Source organism: Rattus rattus, chromosome 2 (genome assembly GCF_011064425.1).
Source record: "Rattus rattus isolate New Zealand chromosome 2, Rrattus_CSIRO_v1, whole genome shotgun sequence".
Classification (NCBI taxonomy): Eukaryota; Metazoa; Chordata; class Mammalia; order Rodentia; family Muridae; genus Rattus; species Rattus rattus.
The window spans coordinates 47404950-47428484 of NC_046155.1; the positions used below are offsets into that span (position 1 = coordinate 47404950).

Genomic DNA, 23535 nt, shown 5'->3' on the forward strand with positions numbered 1-23535 from the left:
ACAGCACCCATGACTTACAAGCCCACCCTTCCCTCTGACCAGGGCCCCGAGGATGGCTTAGGGACATCATCATCTTTGCCCCAGGGCTCTGTAACTTTCCTCAGAGTGGGCCAAGGTGCAAGCCAGGCATGAGTACCTACAGCCCTCTACCATATTGCTGTCTGGTAAGACTAGCAACAGAGAGGGGAGGGGCTTCTGAGCCGGTACCCAGTGTGGTAAATGGCACCCACGGTGATTGGGACCTGATACCAGGGTAAAGGGACAGGGAGAGGGGTATGCCCCTGAGTAAGATGTGTGCCTGAGGAACTGGCCCACTCTGGACACTCCACCACCAAGTCCCCGTCTCTCTGTAATGGAGACATTAGCCACCAGGCCCCTGGACTTCTGCCAGGTTCTTTTTGCCAAGTAGTATTAAAAATGTCAGCCACCGTGGGACCTCTATTACTGGGCATGGTGTGGTTCCAAGGCTGTGGACTCCCATGTCTGTCCCATTCGTGACTCGGCTGCACATGGCTGGGGCCTAGAGTTCCTGGGGTGGAGTGCTGGGTCTCGGTCTGACTCCCCAGTAACATCCTGGTAGATCCTCTTTGATACGGAACACGGAATGGACTGCAACACGGAAAGGCTTGCATTCAAACCAGTGCTCGCACTCTCTCCAACTCGGTACCTACAGACTGTCGGGTCCCTGTCTTACTCATTCATAGCGATCTAAAACTAAGCTACAAACGATTGGTGCCCAAACCCAAACAAGGGTTTTGCCAACAAGCCCCGGTGGCAGAAAGGCAGACCAGTGTCTAGTTGTAATTCTGTTTCCTTCCCTCTGTAGGACCTGGCCTCCCGGGGAGCTGAACCTCAGCTCCCTCCAGGCCTCCTGCGTGTGTCTCCTGCGTGAGGTCACAGAGCCCAGTAAGGTAGACACATGGGATGCTCTCCCTCCTCTCCCCGAATCTTATGCTCTACAAGGCGACAGCTTTTGGTGGTGGGCTGGCACGGTCTGAAGGGACATGGAGGGAATACTCGCTAATGAGCGTTGGGGCATTCTTAAGCATTTCATAGAAGGAGTCCACTGTGTGACGGTAAAGAGTCCGCTGTAGGACAAAGGACCGGAACAGGTTGAGCGGCTCGGCTCGACGCACAACCTCTGGGAGACCCATGGCCTCAGGCACCTTGTGGTTGCCCACGAAGAAGTGATGGAGTTTCTTCTCCAGCAGGCTCCTCTCCAGGAAGCAGAAGAGCTCCTGCAGGCGCACATCCAGCTGGCTGGCCTTCCAGTCAGCGGCTTGCCGGGACAGCAGGAGATGCAGCAGGGCGGTCTTTAGGTGGTAGTCGCTCAGCCCGCTGGGGCCTGTCAGACGGCTCTGCTTGGAGAGCAAGAAGGAGGCGATCTGCAAACAGCTGAGGTGGCAGGCACCCTCCGGCAAAGCCTTAGCGGTCATCCGGAGGAACTGTCGCTCGTAGACAGCAAAGGACAGGAGCCAGTCAGTGTTAGAGGCCGGGGCTCCCCGGCAGGGCTCCTTGGGAAGTTGCGAGGTGAAGTACAGGTCTGAGTCATTACACTGGATCACAGGAGTCAAGACGAAGGGCATGAACTTCCCTGAGCGGAACTTGATTTTGAGAGACCCCGGGGTGTCCAGCTCGCCGAAAGCAAGGTCAAACTCGTATTTGTGGGAGATGCGGTGCCAAGCTTTGGTGAGGGCCGTCTGGAACCACTTCATGACCTGCATGGCGTCTAGATAGGAGGACTCTCTGGAACACAGCAAATCCTCCATCTCGTTGCTCCCACCACTGCGGGGCCACGCCCCTCTATTCCTGCCGTGGAGGAGACACAGCATATCCTCCCCAAGCTTAGTCTTGCCGCAGATACAGCCTAGAGAGTCCCCGTCGGCCAGGGTCACCTTGATCTGGCCATAGCCCTGACGTTCCAGGGGCATGGAAAGGTGGGAGGACCAGAACTCTGGGTGGAAGCTGTAGGGCTCTGGGGGTACGAAGGGTACAAACAGGTGGCACAGTAGCGGCCTCTCCACTTGCCAGTTTTCATACATGCTGCCCACGCCAATGAAGTCCTCCATCTCCATATCGGTGTTCCTGTTGCAGATGCTCCTCAGAGCTTCCAGAAGATCATCCACGAAGCCTTCCACAAACTCCCGGGTGCGGGTGGCGTCACCCGTGGCGCTTCGGATACAGTGCTCGTAGAAGTGGTCCAGGGTGGCCCTATTGGGCAGGGGAAGGCCGCGCAGCGGAGCTCCCCCTGGTCCAGACAGCTCGTCCTCGTCTCCCCCAAGACAGTCCAGAAAGGTCCCGTCCTGGTGGTCCTGCCGCCACACCTCGATGATCAGGAAGAGGATCATGCAGAGGGTGCTCCAGAGGTCCCAGGTGGTGTGCGCCTCTAGCTGCTGCTGCTGGTCCTCGTCTTCTATCTGCCGCAGGGCCTCCTTCTCGGCCACCAGACGCGACACCTCCTCCTCCAAGCGCAGCTGCTCCATCTGCAGCTTCTCCTGGTGCTCCTGCATCTTTCGGATGATCTCCTCCTCGTTCTCGGGCACGGTGGCATTCTCCCGTGGGAACAGCAGTGGGTGGTTAATGATGGCCGTCACCACAACCAGACAGACCCGGAAGAGTCCCATAGCCATATCTGCGGTGTTCCTAGGGACAGAGAAAGACACTGTTGGTCACGCCTAAGTTTTCCTTCAAGGACCCTTGTACCAGCTTCCGTCCCCAGGAGCTGGTGACGGTTCTGGTTCTCGCATTCAGTCCCTAGCTATCTCCAGTGACCATCTCCCGTGCTCCAGTTCATCCTTAGGGGAAGAACAAAGGCTTACACCTGTCATAGACATTTCCTTCTGTCTTCTGGGAAACTTCTCTTGATGGAGTCCATACACTCTTGACCCCGAGGGCCAACCTTCTATGCCCCTGGCCCTTTGGCTAAGGTAGATATAAGCAGCTCAAATGGAGAGGGGAGGGGCATGGAGGCCAAACCCAAGAAAACAAGACCATTCCACGCAGCCACAGCTACACCCACAGTGATTGGTTCTGTGATGGATAACCCGAGCCAATGGGAAGAAAGGGTGTTCCTTGTTGCTAGGGTTGTCGATAACAGGATGACATCTGCAGGGTGGGCTTAACTTTAGCTACTACCAAGGGGAATCCGCTGCCGCCACCACAGAGTAAGGCACACAGCTGTCCCCAGATGTGTATGAAACCATTACTTCCGGGTTTTTGCAAGCAGACGAGTCAATAAAGATGCCCTTTCTCTTTAAGCTAAGCCGAGTTGTTCTTCAGCCATCAGAGCTATGAGGCCTCAAATGCTGCCTTCTGCCCCCACTGGATTTTGTTTAGTGGATGTGTCTTCCTGCAACAACACCTAGTGGTTAAGAAGGGCAGGCTCCAAGTTAGTCCTGTCACTGGGGAGTGATGCTGTGTGACACTGAGTGTGTTAACTCAACCTCTCTGAGCCTAGGTTTCTTGGTGTAAACCAAAAAGGTAATACTCTCCCCACAGGGTCATGGGATTGATGCCACTCGCTAATCTTTCTTTTCTTTCTTTTTTTTTTTTATTATTATTAACTTGAGTATTTCTTATATACATTTCTAGTGTTTTTCCCTTTTCCGGTTTCCGGGCAAACATCCCCTCCCCCCCCTTCCTTATGGGTGTTCCTCCCAACCCCCCCATTGCTGCCCTCTCCCCAACAGTCTAGTTCACTGGGGGTTCAGTCTTAGCAGGACCCAGGGCTTCCCCTTCCACTGGTGCTCTTACTAGGATATTCATTGCTACCTATGAGGTCAGAGTCCAGGGTCAGTCCATGTATAATCTTTAGGTAGTGGCTTAGTCCCTGGAAGCTCTGGTTGCTTGGCATTGCTGTACATATGGGGGTCTCGAGCTCCTTCAAGCTCTTCCAGTTCTTTCTCTGATTCCTTCAACGGGGGTCCTATTCTCAGTTCAGTGGTTTCCTCTTGGGCATACGCCTCTGTATTTGCTGTATTCTGGCTGTGTCTCAGGGAGCGATCTGCATTCACATTTTGATCATCCGTCTTGAGTTTCATTTGTTCTAGGCATCTAGGTAATTCAAGCATTTGGGCTAATAGCCACTTATCAATGGCCACTCACTAATCTTATCAAAGCATCTGAGCTCTGAATCTGACCTCTCAACCCTTTCTCTAAGACACGGGCTTTTAGGACTTAAATAATTGGGAGAAGAAAGGCTAAACTCTTTCAATCTTTGCAACTCAAATTGTGATACTGGCTGGAATGGACCTGGGTAGGAGATGGAGTCAGGAGGATTGCCGTGGACTCAAGGGTAGCCTAGGCTACACGGTGAGGCTACTAGAAATCAAGACAGGGGCCCGCATGAGGGCTTAGCAGGTAAGAGTTTACTGCTCTTGTAGAGAACCAGGGTTTGGTTCCTAGCACTGATACCACAGAGCTCACAGCCACCTGCCCTCTGGTTCCAGGAGGTTGATATACTCCTCCATTCTCCAAGGGCATAGATTCTCGCACGTGCACACACACACACACACACACACACACACACACACACACACACACACACACACACACACACACACACACACACACACACACCAAAAACATAAAACTAAATGAATTGCAATCCCGCCCTGACCTCAGTCAGAATCCGTATTTTAAAATCATCCCGAAGGGGTTGGAGGTGGAGAGATGGTCCAGTGGTTAAGAGCACTGGTTCCTTTTTTTCAAGGGCCGATGTTTGATTTGCAGAACCCATATGGAAGCTCTCAACTGTCTAACCCCTGTTCCAGGGGATATGACGCCCTCTTCTGGTCTCTAGGGGTGTTGCATGCTTGTGGTATGGGCAGACAAAACACCCATTTCCATTAAAAAAAAGTTATGGGTGCAAGTATAATAATCAATGACACCTGCAGTGCCATTTTCCAAACATTCAGTTGCTTAGAGCCAAGCTACATCCTGAGCAATGTGTTGAAAACAAACTGCTCCACTCTTTCTTGCCTGGAATATGAGACACACATCTGTCCAGTCCCCAGTACACACTACTCACTCATTAGTAACTAGTTAGCCACCTGGACCATCAGGCTAACTCCCACGACATCACAACGCTTATGGTCAAGTAACCCTTATTTGACTATTGCCCCAAGTGTGACGATGACGACGAAGATGATGGTGTTGGTGGTGGTGGTGTTGGTGGTGATGATGATGGTGATGATGATGGTGTGATTTGGATATGCTGAGGAGAAGCAGAAAGGGGCTTCTTTCATAGGAAAAGACAGACGTTCTCAAGGAAAGAAACAAAGTCACATTCCAAGGTTTCCTATTTGAAATTGTGACGCAGGGGGATGGAGAGATGGTCAGTGGTTAAGAGCACTGACCACTCTTCCAGAGGTCCTGAGTTCAATTCCCAGCAACCACATGGTGGCTCACAACCATCTGCAATGGGATCTGATGCCCTCTTCTGGTGTGTCTGAAGACAGTTACAGTGTACACATATATAATAAGAAAATAAATCTCTTAAAAAATTGTGAAGAAGGAAAAGAAATTCTCCTTAATTCTGTAGTTGTACCTCAAACTACAGAAGACATAGCTGGAATGTGTGGTGTAGACGTGCGTGTCCATGCCAGTACGTGAGCGTGCACACATAGGTTTGTATGATAAGACAAGGTTTGTATGATAAGACTAAGTATTCACAGCCTTCAGCACTCAGGCACCACAGGGAGGTCTAGGATAAGAGGCACTTGTGTATTGCTAACCTTACATTACCCTCTCTCCTCTCCCAGCAGGAGCTTTGGGAATGAACTGTCTACCCCTTTCCATACCTGCCCAGTCCCTTTCCTCCCAGAGCTCAGCAAAGAGAGCAAAGACCTTGAGATTGTGGTTGGACAGCAAAGAGAAGAACCTGAAGGGCTTCAACCGCCACCCTCCTGGGGCAGGCTATACTGGCTGACAGGAGTTTCCAGGCTCTTGGACTACAGTCCCCTGACCTTAAACTTGCATGAAGAAATTCTTACTCTTATGGTATCTGGGGGAAAAGGGGTTCATCGGCAGGCAAGGATTCTCCAGCAAGGGGGAGATTCAGTGTGTGTTGACTGCTTTCCAGGGTAAGCTACTGTTCAACTGTGACTCAGAGAGCTCCACCCTTACACAGTCTCTAGTCAGCGGGATCCAGAGGGACTTGGGGTGGAGATCTATCTAGCCCGAGGGAAATAGGAGACAAGTTCAGGCTCAGCTCCGAAGAGCCCACAGGTTTCTACGGAGCAGGAAGCAAGGGACAAGAGAAAGTGCTGACGGCAGATTAGTAGAGAGTAGGGGCGGGGGGAATGTCCGAGGGCAGCCAGCTAGCCTTCCACTCCTGAGGTGGGAGAGGCATGCTAGGTAATTGCAGAAATACAGTGGTCATGCTTTCCTTGACACATGCTTTCCCGACCCTCTGGGACGGCCCTGGGACAGAACTCTGAGGCTGGACCATGTTCATGGATGAGGGCTTTACGTGGAGTACCAGCTGTATAACGGGTCAACAGCAGCTAGCTAGGTGACCGTAGGAGGTTCCAAGGTCCTTCAGGGACCCTGTAACACAGGCAAAGCTGAACCCATGCAACTCCCATCATGGGAAGGAGTCAGTTCTCACATCATCCGAGGAGGGAGAACACACCACCAATAGAGGGGTGTGGCTAAGAATCGTCCCCAGGACTAGAGAGTTCTCTTCCCCTTCATAAATAGCTTCAGCTTTGCTACCTGAGCAAAGCCTCATGCCTGCAGGGGGATGCCCGACGCTGGGAGCCTCCTTGCTCAGATGTTAAGAGCACTTGGAGGAGACAGGCTTAAGTTAGGAAAAGCACGGGCACCTTGGACAAATGACTCGTCTTTTCCGATCCCATCTCTGCGTCTGTCAAAGGAGAAGAGGGATTCCTGGCATTGCACAGCCTGGACGAGGTGATTCCCCAGGGCCCTAGTGAAATCCTTGCCACTGATCGACAGCTCTTACCAAAGAGTAGCTGTGACAGGGTGGGAATACACAGATGTCCCTGCCTGCAAGCTCTGGGAAGGCACACCCCATGGGAGTTACTGACAAATTTCGTCAAAAATACCAGGCAAACGGACACGAAAGAGATCCAGCTTTGGAGATGGCCAGCAGACCTCTGGTCTTGAACTTGGGCTCTACCCCTGACGGCGTGAGCTTTGGGTGGCCCACTTATTTCCTCTGGGGCTCCCATCCTCATCCGAGGAGGTCAGAACAGCCCTCCCTTTACAAAGGATGCTGAGGTCAAATGCATACGGGTGCTCGGTGAGTGCCGGGCATGGAGCAGGCGTCCCACAAGTAGGAGTTTGTTTCTCCTGAGCCTCACGGGCCTGTGCTCTCTCCAGTCAAGCAGCCCTGCCCAAGTCTCAGGGTGTGGAGGAACGCACTTCTGGAAAGTGCTTTAGAAGCAGAAAGCACTCCGCTTCCTTGGCACAGCGCTCCTCTCTGACTCCCTGCCCCCAAACCCCAGAAAATGGGGAGAATCCCTCAGAGCCTGGACCTTCCTGCAAGCAGGGAGGTCCTGCTGATTCAGCGCCTCACTCAACCATTGCATCCTGCCCAGGGATCCTAACCCGGCTGTCATTTTGTCCCATGCTAACTCCATGTACGCCGTAGAGTCCTGGGAACGGGTAGGAGGGCCAGACGAAGATACCATACCCATAGGTTGGAGCCTTTCTGCCCCTACCACCCAGAGCTGCAATTAAAGCCTCTACTCTTCTGCCTCTCAAACCAGTTGATGGAGACCACTGCCCTGAAGGCCCTGGGCAGGAGGGGGTCGGATTTCGTGTTCTGATGCGAAGATCTTGTAAACCAAAATTACATACGTGCATGTGCACACACACTTACATGAGCCTTCCCCAAAGGGTACCTTTCTTCCATTCCAAGGATGTCTGCCTCTGCTCGTCCCAAAGCTGTCGGCTTTGAGACTGACCTACACCTGTGGTTTGTGACATCTGTTGGCAGCCTTGGCTTTGGGGAATAAACCTGGGTCATTTGGCGGGCTTTTGCCGGCTTGCCAGGAAGTAGACAGGAAGCCTGCTAAATTCCTCTCCACCCCAGCCTAACCCACAGGGAGGGCGGCTCAAACGGCTAAACTTAGCCTGGCAAAAGGCCAGGTCTTGGGGTACAGAGGCTGGAGAAATACGGTGACCTCTGGATGTCTGGGTGAATGTGTTGGCCATGAAGGTTACTCTACCAGGTTCTTTCCGAAGGGTTCGTCAGAAAAGACCCTCGGGGAGAAACGCGAGGGGGGTACTTACTGGGGTCCCTTACTTCTGTACCCTAGAGCATCCATACAATGGCTTTGGTGAACAAACCCTGTTGGGCATAGCTCCTGTCTGTTGAGTCCTCACTAGGGTGTGCTCAGCACAGTGACTACTACGGCCTTCCAAGAGGTGGCTTTGATCTCTGTTTCACAGATGGGTTAGTCAAAGCTCAAAGAACTTTCTAGTCATGTGACAACGGAGGTCAGAGCTAGTTGGAATCCCAGCTGCTCTGCCTGCCTCTGCCCGTGAAGCGCCAGCTTCCCGCCAGCTTCCCGTGCTGCTTTGACAAGCACCCGAGAGCCGGGAGAGCTGGATGCTCAGGGCCCTCAATGATGGGCACTACTCCATCCTGACAGAAACGCCTTACAGTCCTTGTGGGAGTCAGAGAGCCACAAAGCATGTGGTCACTGGGGCCCAAGAGGCCAGTGAACTACAGCTATGGAAACACAGAGTAGCTTTATTCCTGTCCTTTGAAGGTCCCTCCCCCCATTGGTGGTGGTGGTGGGAGGATGTAGGGGGAGGGTCAGGTCCCTGGCTCCAGATTTACTCCCTTTCCTTCTTCCAAATTCTCCAACAGGCCTGGGCCCTTCTGTTTATGCCCATCACCAGCCTACTGCCACCGGGGTTGGACGGATGACTCTAATCTTGGCCACTGAAGGATCTCAGGTCATTTCTCAGTGACTTCCCGCTGGGATTGTGACTCTCTAAGGGTCCCAGGGGCAGCACCACCTGGGACCGTGCTGGGCAGATGTGGTTTCAGTGCCACTTCATGCTGCCTGCTGATCAGAAATGCCAGGATACAGCCCAGCACGGGCCCAGCACCGTGTTTTTAGCAAACTTCCCTGGTGGTTCTTGGACCCCCTGCCCCTCTGCTCGGGTCTGAGGACCACCCACTCTAAAGTCAGGTTTCTAAGCCAGGTGTCCTCTGGGGAGAAGGGAGGTGGGGTTCCGGCAGTGTCACAGCTGGATTTTGGAGCTAGCCAAGGTCTCCAGCCTGTCAGATGTAATTAGCTCTGCTAATTAATTGGGATAGCAGGCTCCTGGAGAGGCAGTCCGAGCCAAGAGGAGCATCTGATGGCTTTCTTACTGAATGGAATAAATGAGGTGAATGTTGGTAGACTGGGGTTGGGGGACTACTTGGTTTTTTTCCCCTCACTGTCTAAGTTCTAGGCCCTTCAAAAGAGGAGTCAAGAAGACCAGAAGATCCTGATTGTGCTGAACCCTACTGTGTGCTTAGCCATGCGTTTGGGTTTCCAATTCCAGCTAATAGGGTTCGCAGTTGTGTGAAGGAAATAAAGCCGATACTAAGAAAGTCGGAATTTACAATTGTACCAATCTAAGCCCCATTTTACAGATTTGAGGAGAAGCCAAAAGAGGAGACAGGTTGGACCTGGAAGGTGACGTTGATGGGGCTGAACTAGAATGGGCATTCTCTGTGGGTCCTCACAGGGGACCCCAGATGGGAGTTTCAGTGCAGAAGAACAGCACATGCCTTTAATCCTCGCAGTCGGAAGGCAGAGGAGGCAGTGCAGGTGGATCTCTGGGTTCGAGGCCAGCCTGGTCTACAGAACAGGTTGTCTACACAGAAAAACTCTGTCTCTAAAAACCAAAAGAAAGAAAGGAAGGAAGGAAGGAAGGAAGGAAGGAAGAAGGAAGAAGGAAGGAAAGTATTTTCATTATTAAGAGTTCCTTCATGCCAGGCCAGACATTAAGCGCTCTGTATGTGTGACCCCATGCCAGCCAGTGCTTAGCACCCGCATGTGCTTGTTTAGCTTTTAGAACTTGATTTTGGCAGCTATGTGATTACCGCTTACAGAAGAGGGTGATGGTCACAGGCGGTCTGCAGTTTAGGTGAGCTTCTCTGCAGCCGAGCCTGTCCTTTCTCCGCTCTCTCCCCGTTCCTCAGGAGGCTGAGGGGAACTGACTGAGTGGCCATGTTATCAGGAAAACTGTCTCTCATACGTCTTAGGCCCGGAGAGCCAGGGTCACATCATGAAGGCTCGGTTGACTGCAAAACCCCATTTTGATCTCTGTCTTGGTTTGGGGTTTTGGAATCCAAGTCTGGGGCAGCCTGAGCCCTGTAGAGAGACCCCCTTCCCCCTGCAATATCCTAGCTTTCTTTCTGTATCTCCAACCCTACACACTTTCTTTAGTGGACTGGAGCCCACTAGCTTCCGTTGGGAGCAGATCCATCACCCCTTCTGAGAATGGCTGCAAGCTTGGGCCACTGCCCTGCCCTCCACTATGTCAGCCTAGCTACTGGTTCTGCTTCCTTAGCCATGGGTCCAGCACAGCAAACCAAGCATCCTTATGCAGCTTCCAAGCCCCCCTGCATGGGCTGGACACCACAGAGCCCCCAGCTTCTCAGGAAGAGCTGACTTAGCCTCTGCTGGGAGATGCCCATGGCAGACACACATGTGGCAGTCACCTGCCTCTACCGAACTCCACTATTGGCTAACTCGGGACCCAGCAGCAGGGCTCAGTCACCTCAGCTCAGTGTGCACTGCCTGCTGTGAGAGCACCCACTAACATTTTAGAACATGGGGGAGGAGAAAAGCCTGATAAAGCTAGCCCTGTCCTACTACTGAGGTAGCATCTCTGGCTGGACCTTTCTTCATCCATACCCGCACAGGGACATCTCTGTTGGGGGCTGGGCTATGGCAGTCCTCCTCAAAAGAGAGGGAGGGGCAGACAGAGAAAGGAAGTAAAGAAAGAGGAAGGAAGAAGACCAACCAGAACAATTGAGAAAGTATGCAGAAAGGGTGTGGTCTGCCCCTCCCCATCTTATTTACCCAGAATCCTTGTGGCCCCAGCCTCAGCCACTGTCTGCCTCTCCTGCTCCGTCCATTCCCTTCTTGTCTTCTAGTTGCTCTCTCTGGAACAAGTGGTTGTGAACCCAAGGTTGTCGGGGAGAAGGGGAGATAGGAGAGGACACCAGGGGAAAACAAGTCAGGCTGGCACGGAGGGCGGAGTAGTGGGGGCATTGGTCATTTGGGTGGCACACGCTCTACCTGCTGGCCCTCAGTACACATTCTGCGAATTCAGAATGGCAAGACCTTATCCTCCTCCCTAAAAGAAGCCAAGCGTTCATATTTTTTTTTTTATCAGAATCCTCCAATTTTAAAGGACTTTAAAAAAAAAAGTCTTTTAAAACTTCCTGAATCCAATCAGACATTTCAGTGGCTCACAAGGGCCCCATCTATCCGTCTGCCACCCCTCAGTGCCAGTGTTTACTTGGTCTCTCCACTGCTCTCTGCCTCACTTCACTGGGAAGCGTTCCTTTAGGCTCCTGCCTGTGAGCCCCTCAGCCACTACTTGGCATAACTACTATTTCCCCAGCCTAGGCCTAACCCCTGCCCCACAACCCAATCCCCACCACTCTAATAGCTCCTACTCAGCCTAGCAGCCACCCTGTCATCCTGACGGCGTTTGAGGGATGACGGTGTGTCAGGCCTGTGCTGGGGCTTTACCTAGATTCCAGAAACATTTGCTTTCTTTTGCATAGCTTCTCCAGGAATCCGAAGGTCTGCGGTCTAAAGAGTATATATTACTGGGGGGTATGGTGCAAAAGGTCTCTGGTTCCCAGAGACCAGCAAGATTTTCCTTCCTAAGCTAAGAAGATACCCAGATTGACTGAGCAGACCACCATCGAGCCAGTGGGAAGTGCCCATTGGGTGGGAGGTGATCCCTTTGATGTGGTAGGCTGTGCTGTCCACACAGGGATGCCGAGTGGACCCAAGGGAGATACCAAGTCACATCGCCAAAAGCAGTCTTCTAAGAGGGAAGGGCTTCAAGGAAGCCACCAGGATGTCGATCCTCTTGTCCGAACTAGGGTCATGAGAGTGGCCAGGAAAGTCAAGGGACAGGAAGGACAGGGGCCTGGACAGGAGAGTTACATCCTTCCTGCTAGTCAGTGTGTCCACATTAAACATGGCAGGGAACTCATCACTCTCCTAGGAAGGACAAGGTGTCCCTTTGAGGACATAGCACACAGGGCCTCACAGATAACTCGATGTCTTGGGAACAGACAGACAAGAGGATGGGGTGGAGGCAAGAGGAAGGACTGCAGCTCTGGCCACGCCCTCTTCCCTTTAGGTCACCTGGAATCCAGCAGTCACTGTGTGGATTGAATGACAGCCTTCAAGAAGGTGCGACTCTAGCAGACCCTGAAGCGACCTTATTTGGGACAAAGGGACTTTGTAGATGCGTTCAGATGAAGGAGTTTGAGATGAGACCCTGGATCCAAGAGAGACAGAATGGATAGGATGGAGGGAACAGCAATGGGAGACAGATCTAGACGGGAGATGCCGCGTCAATCCAGGGACATCCGAGCAGGGAGAAAGGAGGAAGGATCCTTCTAGAATAAGTAGTAGTAGTGTGGCCCTGAGGAGACCCTGTTACAACATCCGCAGGAGACTGGTGCAAGTCTGGACAAGAAAGTAGCCTCCTCTCTCTCAGCGAACAACTCCCCAGCCGTCTCGGCTCCGACCTTAGATTTGCACTCGTGACATGTGAGAGAGCACAGACCTTAGGGGTGAGGCCCTCTGTGCTCTCCCTGGTACCCTGTTTCTGTACTGCCTGCTTCCCAAATCCTGAAGTTCTCCCCCACTTCAACGGAGTCCTCTTTCCAGGCAATGAGATCAAAGCTTTAGGTGTAACGTTCAGAGCCTGGCCTCAGCTGACTCAGGGACCCCCCATTTCCCTCTTTGCCTTGCCAGGTCACCTCAGATCATCCCCTGTCCTCTAAATACCTTCTGTATGTTGTCCCCTGCTCCCATACTCCGTGCCCCAGGTTCTGCAAGCTATGCTCCACCCGATGTCTTCTATAAGCTCCTTCCACAAACCTTCTAGGTCCCTCTGACTTGTGAGATAATTCCTTCTTGTTTGAAGGGGAAGAGGCTAGACCTATTTACCAAGGTGCTGAATGCAGGCAAGCGTCTGGTCAGGTGCCTTTGTAGGTGAGGCACCTCATAGGTGTGCCTGACATGCAACAGGCACACCCAAGTGCGGGTTCCCTGGGCCTCTCTCCTTAGTGTTTTATCCCACGATGCAGCCCTCGGGGGAGAGTCTCCCCAACCTCAACTCACAGGTGGCACTAAAGTTGAAGTCTGAGGTCATCCAACTGCTGACGCTCCAGGCCCGCACCTGTGCACATCCCTCTGGCTCCCCCAGGGCCAGGGGAGGGAGGTTCTCTAAAGTACCTGACATGTACCTGCTCACAGTGCCAAAGACGCACAGCTTACATTCCAGGCAAGGCTGCACAGACGCTGTCTCCTTTCTCACTGACTGCTCTCTCCAAGACTTTCCCAGAGTGTACACTGGCTCTGTGTGTGTGTGTGTGTGTGTGTGTGTGTGTGTGTGTGTGTGTGTTGGTGGGGAGAGGGGGTGGTCGGCGGCGGCTCCATAGTACCCCCGGATTCCTCCACAAATTTCTAAAGTTGAAACAGACACCATGGCTCCCAGGAATGAGCTGTTAACGACATCCCAAACTCGTACTGGGTTGGCTCAACTCCAAGCAGAATCCCTCTCCCACTCCCTCTCCTCCCCCCTCCCCCTCCCTCTCAAGATACAAGGTGGGAGGGGACTTCAGGGCCAGGCAAGCCAGGGTTCCCGTTTGCCCCCTTCCTGCTTCTCCACCTTGAGTTTTCGTACACAACGAACTGCCTCCCAAGGCTCCCTCCTCGGCGGAGCAGGCAGAGCAGGCTGCAGAGCGAAAGCAGGACCGCCCTAGCCAATCGGAGTAGGCGGATAGAGAAAGAGAGAAGGCTTAAGCAGAACCAAGGAGTAAACACAAAGGAAAACAAAACCCTCCCAGGCTCCTCCCCAGGCCCCTCCCCTCCCATTTCCAGAGGAGTTGGGGGATGCATAATTGTCAGTGCCCAGTTCTTTTTGATCCTAGCATGGGAATAAAAAAAAAGTCAGCCCAGAAGACCGCCAGTCTAAGTTCTCCAGCGCCTCTAACCTCTAGGCACAGAGGAGGATGCCCTGTATCCCCGACGTTTCTGCAGCCAAAAGGAAAGCCCCTACTGTAGGCCTCGCCTGCCCATTCTAGGCTCAGACAGGACCTGAAAACAGTGTTTGGGCCCCAGCTGGCCAGAGAGAGGAGGGACAGGGAGAGGGTGGTGGAGAAAAGGATCTCTCTGCAAGCTCTAGGAGCAACACCCCCCCCTGGAGAGAGAGAGAGAGAGAGAGAGAGAGAGAGAGAGAGAGAGAGAGAGAGAGAGAGAGAGAGGCACATGGGTGGGGGTGGGGGGGGGGTAGTCTATACCTACAAAGATCTCAAAACCCTTTCATCTTCTTAAAGAGGAACAAAGAGAAGGAGGCCAGCCCAGCTGTAAAAATAACCCAAGAGCTGTCGTCTGTGGTCAGCTTCTCTGCCTGTGCTGAACCTGAGGCTCCTGGGCTGGGACGCAGGTTGATCAGAATGGCTGCCTGTCTGTCTGCCCTCCCACACCTGTTGGTCAGAGCTAGGGAATTCTTCGGTCTGGAACACAGAGGGCCTAATGGGTCCAGCTTGAAACAGTTATCGAAATTACTCTCTGGACTAGCTGTAGTGGCATAGCCATATTTTCTATCATCAGTTACCGGAAGCAAAACGGCCAGGGCAGCCCACCACCACACCACCTTCCTGCCACACCACCTTCACACTTTTATTCCTGTGTGAGCATAGGTGCCCTACTCGGGCTGGGCCGGGCACGCCACAAGGGTCCAGATGAACACAATAATAATGACTGATCCATCGGCATCCAAGGATAGTGTCAAATCCGGAAGTTCACTTCTGCAAACCTCTGCCCTACCCCTAACCCCAAGGCCACCTAGAAACAGTTCAAAGCTCTTCAGCTAGGAAGAGTTTTAATACTTTGTAGCAGCTTAGCTTAGGTAAAGGGGCCCCGCCTGTGATCAGAGGGACTGGTTGAAGTCCTGGTTCTGCCACGGGCTATGTCCTTGGCTTACAGCCAGTTGGTAAGGCACTGCACAGTCACTTTCGGTGCTGTGCTTCAGAAATGGCATGGTTGTTGGCATCTGTATTGTTCCTTTGTGAAGAGGACAATGAATGCCCTCCCTGTGGATTCTTCAGAAGCCGGTGCACACTAAATTATCTCTCCCTCATCCTCCTCTTCATCTTCTTCTAAAGGTCACAGAAGGAGAGGAGGAAGTCTGGTGATCTAGAAGGTTCACCGGCATCCTACTCATTCCAGTGGGCTGCCAGTACCACCGTGGCTCTCGAAATAGATTCCGAGAGAGTACAGCCAGCTGCGCTGTGAATGCATGCTGAACAAGTGAATGGACACTCGGATGAATGGAGTCTTATTCCCAGGAGCAGACCTGAGGTATTTGTTCTTAGAGTGGAGTGGGGAGTCCCGGCTGAATTCACACCTAGGCAAGTCTTTCTGGGAGAGACCCTACGCTCAGAAAAGCAAGGCTAGCAGGGATGAGTACCAAGTACCCAAAAGGTGACTCAAACCCCTTACAGATGTAGCCCGGGAGAACAACTCAAAGTTCTTTTTGGTCTTGCTAGACCTTAACTTCAAGCCAATGTTTACAAAGACGAACCCTGAATGAGGCCCACAGAAAGTTTTATAAGGTCTTCGATACCTTGCATCCTTTCAAGGAAGGTTCGTACACACAGAAGATACACAAAGGAAGACTGCAGAGTGTGATAACAATTCAGCAAGGCAGAGTAAGAGCGTGTTTCTTCTGGAGAAAGTGGACAAGTTTTTGGCATTGAGGAAGTGCAGTCGATACATGATAACGGAAGCTCGTACTTTGTGCTTTCTATGTATGGCTCTCAGGTTAAATCTCTGGGGAAGGCATTCCTATCCATCTGCAAGAAGAGAAACTGAGGCACGGAGTGAGGCTACGTGCCCAATACATCAGAGTGGGGATGGATATAAGTATCCCACAATGCTATAGTTCAGTGGCCCATCCGTGGAACCTTGCATGTGTGATTCTGGAACTCTTTGCTTTTATAAATGGATACCAAGAGACTGAATGAACTTATGAAGCATCTCCTGGGAGAGACCATGTGACCTGTTAAGCCTTCCCATAGCTGATAGGAAATGGGGATCTTCTGACAGGGGTTGGGGGTTGTATGTGTTGGGCTAAGGCAAAAGGAAGGAACGAACAGGGCATTGGGGGTCAGGATATGGGAGCGGAGTCTGGCATCCTCTGCCTCCTCCCTTCTAGCCTGGGGTGCTATCCTGCCTCCTCAGAGATCCAGAACAAAGTCTCGGCAGACAAAGGACCTGTTCATGAACCTGAGGTAGGTCCCCTGACTGCCTCTGTAGAAGAGAACAGGCTCCCGTGGGAACTGTGCTATGAGCTCATGGTTCTCTCAACAGGAAGGATCACAGTGCTGACGGCATTCCTCAAGGTGGCATGCTGCTGGCGGGGGCGCTCTTCTGCACCCACTTTGGGCATCCACAGTGGTAGCTCAGGGCAGCTTTGAAGTAGCGTTTCTCCTCCTGAGTAAGGTCTTCACTCTTGGGAGTGAGTCGCTTGGTAAGCACAGATTCTGTGTTCTCCAACAGGGACTCCTACGGGAGCATCTCAACATATACTGCACGTTTCATGGTAGGTTTTACCATTGTCATTAAATGGACAAGGAAACAGTCCCCTCGGCTAATCTCCCAGAGCAGATAGGGAGCGAAGGCCTGGAATTGACCTGCCTGCCGGTTTGGTTTCCAGTTTTGACCCTCAAGCTGTGGCGTTCTATCCGTTACTTTCTCAGTCTCCGGGCTGTGGGGTCTAGGCAGAGGTGCCTGAAGTGGTAGAAAGAAAGGCCTGGGAGACGGCAGATCTCTAAGTTGGGATCTCGTCTTGGGGACACAGGGCAAGTCTCAGCCTGTCTGTTTATCTAGAAATCTGTAAGCACACTGAGGGGTTGTTGAGAGGAAGAGAAACAGATGTATGTAAAGGGTCATGGGCGGGCTTTGCTGAGAGCAGGTGTCGGGTGTTTTCTATAGCGATTATTCTGTTCATAGGAATAAGAGATCTTGACAGGTGGTGTTTTGCAGGGGCAGGGGTGGGGGACTGGTTTTCCAAGTAGAAGTGTGAGCTTGCAAAATGTCTACCCAAGTGAAGGATATTCCGATTTTCAGTTAGAACCCTTAAAAAGGCTACATTCCCTGTCAAAACTGGGACTATGACTTTAGCCGCTGACCCACTGGATGCCCCGGGAAGCATGTGAAGCCCTGTCTACTTGCACCAAACAGACTTGAATCGGGCCCTTTGAAGTTGAAAGGCCTTGGGGTTCTGAAGCGCTGTCGAGACAGATCCACCATGTCATCTAGTTTCCCACGTCTCTCTGGGAGAGCAGTTCTCCTGTGCCCGCATCTTTCATTGGTAGTGTTGGCTCATGGCGGCCCTTGCTTAGGAATTCTGTCTGAAGGACAGCAGCAGGCGTCACCTCAGATCACGAGGATGAAGCCACGGGCCGGCAATTAAGAGTGTTAGACTTGCCCTGAGTCCAGCAGCTGCATCGTTCTGTCCTCAGTGTGTCCCTTTGATGGGACACAGTTGGCAGTGTCTACTACTGCTCCCAAATTACCAAGTATCTTGGAAAAAAAATACCCCTCACTTCCCGTACAAGTTCCCAAAGATAAAAGGACTCCACGAGATTAATTTGCCGTGGGTAGACTCTCAGAAGGCCCGAGAGAGCTGGGTGGTAACTGTCTACCTTTTGGAGAGTGGCTCTGTACGTTCCTCCCCTGCTTGGGTTATAAGGTTCCCTGCGGCTACTAAGTCCCTAACACAGTGCCTTGCTTGTTATACTTGATCAGTGAAAACCCCTTGTAGTGAGGAGATGGGGTGAGGACATTGGAAAACTACTTTTCTGGCGCTATTCTACCACATCAGACAATTCCACACCCCTCCTTGGAGACTCGAGCTATGGGAGCAGAAGCTTGTGTATGGAGTCAGTTTGGCTCGGAAGAAGAAAGAGAACAGAGCAGTCAGCACTGTGCCTCCCCCTGGGACACACCTAAGGCCTCAAGACCCTCAACCAACAGGGCAACAGCCCAGACCGCAAACTCAGTTCCTACCCATGGCCCACCCTCTCAACGACCCCTGAGAAACACACCTGTGGCAGTTATATCTTCTAAGGCCCTTTCCTGTGACATGTGTCTTAACAGTTGATGCTGGTTTATGTCCTTCCTGTCTGGCTTAAGGTGGAGGTGTTGCCTGGGCAACAGCAATGCCATCTGAGGGGCCTCCATTCCAATGATGTCACTGGGTAGGGCACATGTGTATAGGGGAGACGTGTTCTTTATGAGAAAATATCAGGGGGTCAAACCATTGAAGAGGACCCTAGAGAGCCTTTTAGACACTCTCAAGAGAACGTTTTGTCCTCTAGAGATTTCCCCACGATGATCTCCTGTCTGGGTACCTGCTGAGGGACAAGCTTGAAACTGGCTTTCCTGCGGTGGACCAGCTTTGTCCTCAGCTTCCACCTCTTTGGGACGGTCTGGTTCCCTGTGGCCTTGTTTCTCCTCATCCCCCTATCTAAGGCTTTCCCTAGCATTAGTCTGATGGGAACTGGAAGGAAGATTGAACTAGCCACACTGTGGCCTAGACCAGGTACTGTGCCAAGTGTTTCTTATCCAACTGAGATGGGTAATTCCGATTTTACACATGAAACTGAGTCTTGGAGTAGAAAAGGCATTGCTCAACAATTGAGAACGCCCAATCACAGAACAATGGAGCAGGGACTCAACCCCAGGCCTACCCAGTCCAAGGCCCATGCAGTTCACATCTTGATTCTGTGGCATAATTGTGAACCCTGAGTAGCCCCAGATAGAGAACACAGAGAGAGAGAGAGGCCAACTGGGCAGGGTGGGTAGCCTGAGGCAGCAGAAGGGGACACTGTCCTTGGTAAGCCTCGATTCTGGGCTTAATCAGGGGTTCTAAATGGCCACCTTACTCTTCCACTCCTGGGGTCTTAGTGCTAAGTAAAGGCCGTGTTTCTTTGTTCTGTGCTAGGTTCCCACTGACTCCCCTGGGTCACCGGAGCATCTGATGGATTTGCATATGGTAGAGAAAGCAGCCCTACACCCCTGAGATTGTATAATGCTCACATTATGCAGATATATGTACCTGAGGGTTAATGTTTGCAAAGCACTAAGCAAACAAGTAAATAAAACACAGGGAAAGCTGCAGTATGAAAACCTAAAAGAAGAAATTCTGCCCGAAGGCCTCTTCTAAGGCACACAGAGGTGCAGCTTGGCTCTAAGGAGCCAAGGCCTGTGAAATGATGCACCGAGGTAAAAGGCTGGCTCCAGTCACCACAGACGGCCTCTGCTTTAAAGTGCTCCTTCCGATTAGGTGCTGAGACAGATGGTATAGGAACTAAGCAGTCTTCGAGTTGGAGTGAGAGAGAGGGAGCGTTAGGAACGGTTCCCAGCGCGTACTGGGAAACACACACACACCTAGATAGGATTTCATGGGGACAGGAAGAGGGCACAGAGGGGACGGAGGGTTTGGAAGAGCAAGTCAGGTGTGATCTCTTTCATCTCCTACTTCTTGGGAAACTCCACCCTGCAAGTAGCTGTCACCTTTTCCCTCTGCACCACACCCAGGTGCCACTTACTCATCCCTGCCGCTCCAGGATGCAAACTGGATCTGCCACCTCACACCACGACTCACTCAGCAACCAAGGTCATTTGATGCTTGGCCAAGCCTCACATCAACCTTCAAGGCTGGGCTTGCCTCTTTCCTGACTGCCTCCTCCCTTCCACAGCTGGATGAGTCTGCCCTCCTCCTCCTCCTCCCCCTCCTCCTCCTCCTCCTCCTCCTCCTCCTCCTCTCTTCCTCCTCCTCTCTTCCTCCTCTTCTTCCTCCTCCTCTTCTTCCTCCTCTTCCTCTTCCTTCTCCTCCTTTCCCTCCTCCTCCTCTTCTCCTCCTCCTCCTTCTCTCCTTCCTCCTCTTCTTCCTTCTCCTCTCCCTTTTCCCCTTCCTCCTTCTCTTCCTTTCCTCCTCTTCTTCTTCCTCTTCTTCTCCTCCTCCTCCTCCTCCTCCTCTCTTCCTCTTCCTCCTCCTCCTCTTCTTCCTCCTCCTCCTCTCTTCTTCCTCCTCCTCCTCCTCTCTTCTTCCTCCTCCTCCTCTTCTCTTCCTCCTCCTCCTCCTCTCTTCTTCTGATTATCATCATCATCATTTTATTGTGTTTTTAATTTTGTGTACATGGGTGTTTTGCTTGCATATATGCCACTTGCACGCCTTACGTCCTTGGATGTCAGAAGAGGGATGTCTGTCAGTCTGTCTCTGGAGCTAGAGTTACCAGATGGTAGGGAGCCACTGGAAGAGTAGCCAGTGCTCTTAACCGCTGAGCAAGCTCTCCAGCTCAAGGATTGAGAAACTCTCAACAGGTGACTGCTGCGTATGGCTGTTCAGTTGGTGTACTGCTCAAGGCCAGGCTCGGGGAGCAAGCGTGACTGTCACTGCTTGGCTCTGAGGCCCCTGTGTTACATGGCATCAAACAGCATCCTCTTGCTAAGAGCGAGGACCATATTCCAATTCACACAAAGGATGGGATCGGTAGCCTCGGAGGTTACCGTCATTTCTTACCATCCTCATGGTTCTATAACGACTGGACGGGGGCATCCAAGATGGACCGACATTCAGCATGAATCACATTTTGGTTGTTGTTGTTTTTTTTTTTTTTTTGAAAACAGCTTCGAGGGCCGCAGCACCCTCAGATCTTTATTGGGGTGGGGCGGGTACCTCTCACCTCTAAACATGGATACGCAGAGGCACGTGTAACCTCTGCTCGCACCGATGCGAGCACATTTCCCTTTGGGCTCTGATGGCTGTTCTCTGTTGAGCCGCACCTCTGCTCTAACCAGGGACTCTGAGGCCAGACTGAGCAAGCTATTTCAGTACTTGGGACAGGTGACAGCCATACCCATGCCCCTGTGCTTCTCATCCCTGGGTTACAGCTGCTGTAACCCTCCCTCCTCACCAATGCACCTTTCGGGCTGTCTACATAATCTCAGCTCCTCTCCTCTGGACAAGGTTTAGTTTACCACAAGTGGCTTTGAGAACTGGGCTAGTGTACTCTACTGGCCCAGCCTTACTCTTGTAGGCTGCAGAATGCCAGGTGCATGCCACTGTCTTCATGGAGACAAAGCATGCTGTTGTTGAACAAGATTGCTTCTGACACTAACCCCAGAGGGTCCCAAAAGGGAAAACTATAAAACCAGGTTTCTTGCAGACAGTGGGCAATTATCTCCCAGAAGCTGCCACACGCACCTTCTTGCCCTCTGATTAAAAAGTTCACCCACACACCCTTTATGTTTTGATGGTATCAGGTTAAAAGTTCAGGTCTTTTCCCCCTTAAACTGCTTCGTCTCAGAAAATTACCGACTGAGAGGGAGATGTGTGAGCAAAGGGTTCCCTGTTTTCCTCAGGGATCCATCCAGAAAGTGAGTATAACCACCCCGTGGTTACCCACAAGTGGAAAAATCTGAAGGCAGAATGCCTGGGGCAGTAGACATTCACACGAGATCAGCAAATAGCGAAGGCCACTTAGGCATACCAGGCTGAAGCAGGCAGGCGGGCAGGCAGGAGGCAAGTGACAGCTGCCTCTGTCACCATTTTCACTGCTGGCCTGGACCAGTAGCCATACAAGCTGTGTTAGCTTTAGCTAGCAGCCTCTCCCAAAACAGAACTAGTTTGTAAAAGAAATCCTCAAGACAACAGAAAGCCACCCGACATTGACTTACACGGTACCGGTAACTGGCCTCTTCTGTTTTGGAAGGGGTGACCATTCTCATATCAGGCTGAGGAGTCAAAGGCTAAACGTAGTTCTTCCCTGGTTGGGTCAATATTTTCCTATTTTGTACAGGGGAATCGTTAGAAGCTTCAGTCCCTTTACCTGTCGGCCAGAATGAGTGAGCCTAGAGGATGGGGGTTAGAACTACAGCCCAGGAGAAAAATTTGCAGGGTCTACTCCACCAGGAGTCCTGAAAGAGGAAGTGGCAGGGGCTTCATCCGGCCTGAAGCAACCTCCTTGCATCAAGACCAGCTATGAAGAAACTAACGTCATTCCCATTCCTTTCTTGCAGGACTGAGACTCGGCTACCCAACCCGGTTTAAGAGATGGACGGTCCCGGCTCTAGGCACAAACACGTGGCCGGGCTAGGGGCTCGGAAGCAGAAGCTGCCCGCCTCTCAGATTGCTGGAGGCACCGGAGGCTCCGTGGCGCAGACCAGGTCGGAGAGACCCGAGAGCATCACACCCGAAGAGTGATGAGGGAGACAATGCCCACTTCGTACGAATGCATTAAAGGAGTCCATGGGGTTGGTCCCGGCCAGGGTCTCCGCACACATCACTCCGAGTTCCTGGTCACAGTCCCCCCCTACGCAGCTCTGCGGGGATCCTCCGTCCCCTGAGCGCCCTTCACCCCACACACTCAGCTTGAGAGGCAGCAAAGCCTCACAGTCGAGCCCCGCACTTACGTTCCGCCGCGGCGGCCGTAGGGGTACCGAGTGGGCTTCGCTCCACGCGCGGGTCGGGGTCCCGGGTCTGCAGGCTGCGGGGATCCAGAGATGCGGGCTACCAGACCGCGGCAGCTCCCGCCTCCTGGACTCCTCCCGCCCAGCTCTACTAGGCTGCAGTGTTACTCATTTCCGCGTTGTCACGGAAACTTTTTGCTCCTTATAAGAACAAAACACCCGCCTTTACTGGCGCCAGGCGGAGGTCCTTAAGGACGACCGTGAGGGTTGCTGGCGAGGGACCCTGGATCCGCCTCGGAGACCATCCTCTGGGTCTCCCGAATGCTTCAGAGAGGACAGCGGAATTGGAGAGCCACCTGATGAGAAGAATCTGGACGCTGGACAGGAATAAGGAGAGAGACAAGGGACCCGGGAAGGACGCCCTTAAAATCAGGTCTAGGACGCAGAATGTAAAGGGTTAAGTTGCTGGTAGTCAACCCGCATTTCTGTGGCGCGTTTTACAAGCCTTGGAATTCCTGGGGCCACCTATTTTGTCCCTCGAGGAAAATAAAAGTCGAGACTCAAGGCAAGCCGTTGTCCCTCTTGCAGTTTATTAAAACAGATTTTTTAAATTTATTTATTTATTTTTGCTTAATGGATGCGTCGCCTCTCAGCGGGAGACAGGCACAAAGGAGGAAGGTGGTCGGAGGCTGTTAGGGGGCGCTCTCTTTTCTAGTTGTCAATGTAGTACTGCTTTTAGAGCAGGAAGAGCTGGTACCGAGCACAGTAGAACTCGTACTTTAAAGTAAAGTTTAATAGTTTATCAACAACCTTTCCT

The 23535-nt window shown here is 52.2% G+C and overlaps 1 protein-coding gene across 1 annotated transcript; it reads right to left on the reverse strand.

The window, feature by feature from the left end:
• Positions 1–425: 425 nt before the first annotated feature.
• Positions 426–22878, reverse strand: Itprip (inositol 1,4,5-trisphosphate receptor interacting protein). Its single transcript, XM_032892176.1, has 2 exons — positions 22722–22878; positions 426–2643 (listed from the first exon to the last, which is right to left on the reverse strand). The coding sequence occupies exon 2, from the start codon at positions 2628–2630 to the stop codon at positions 957–959; it is 1674 nt and encodes a 557-aa protein (XP_032748067.1). The 5' UTR covers positions 2631–2643; positions 22722–22878; the 3' UTR covers positions 426–956.
• Between the last annotated feature and the right edge of the window lie 657 nt (positions 22879–23535).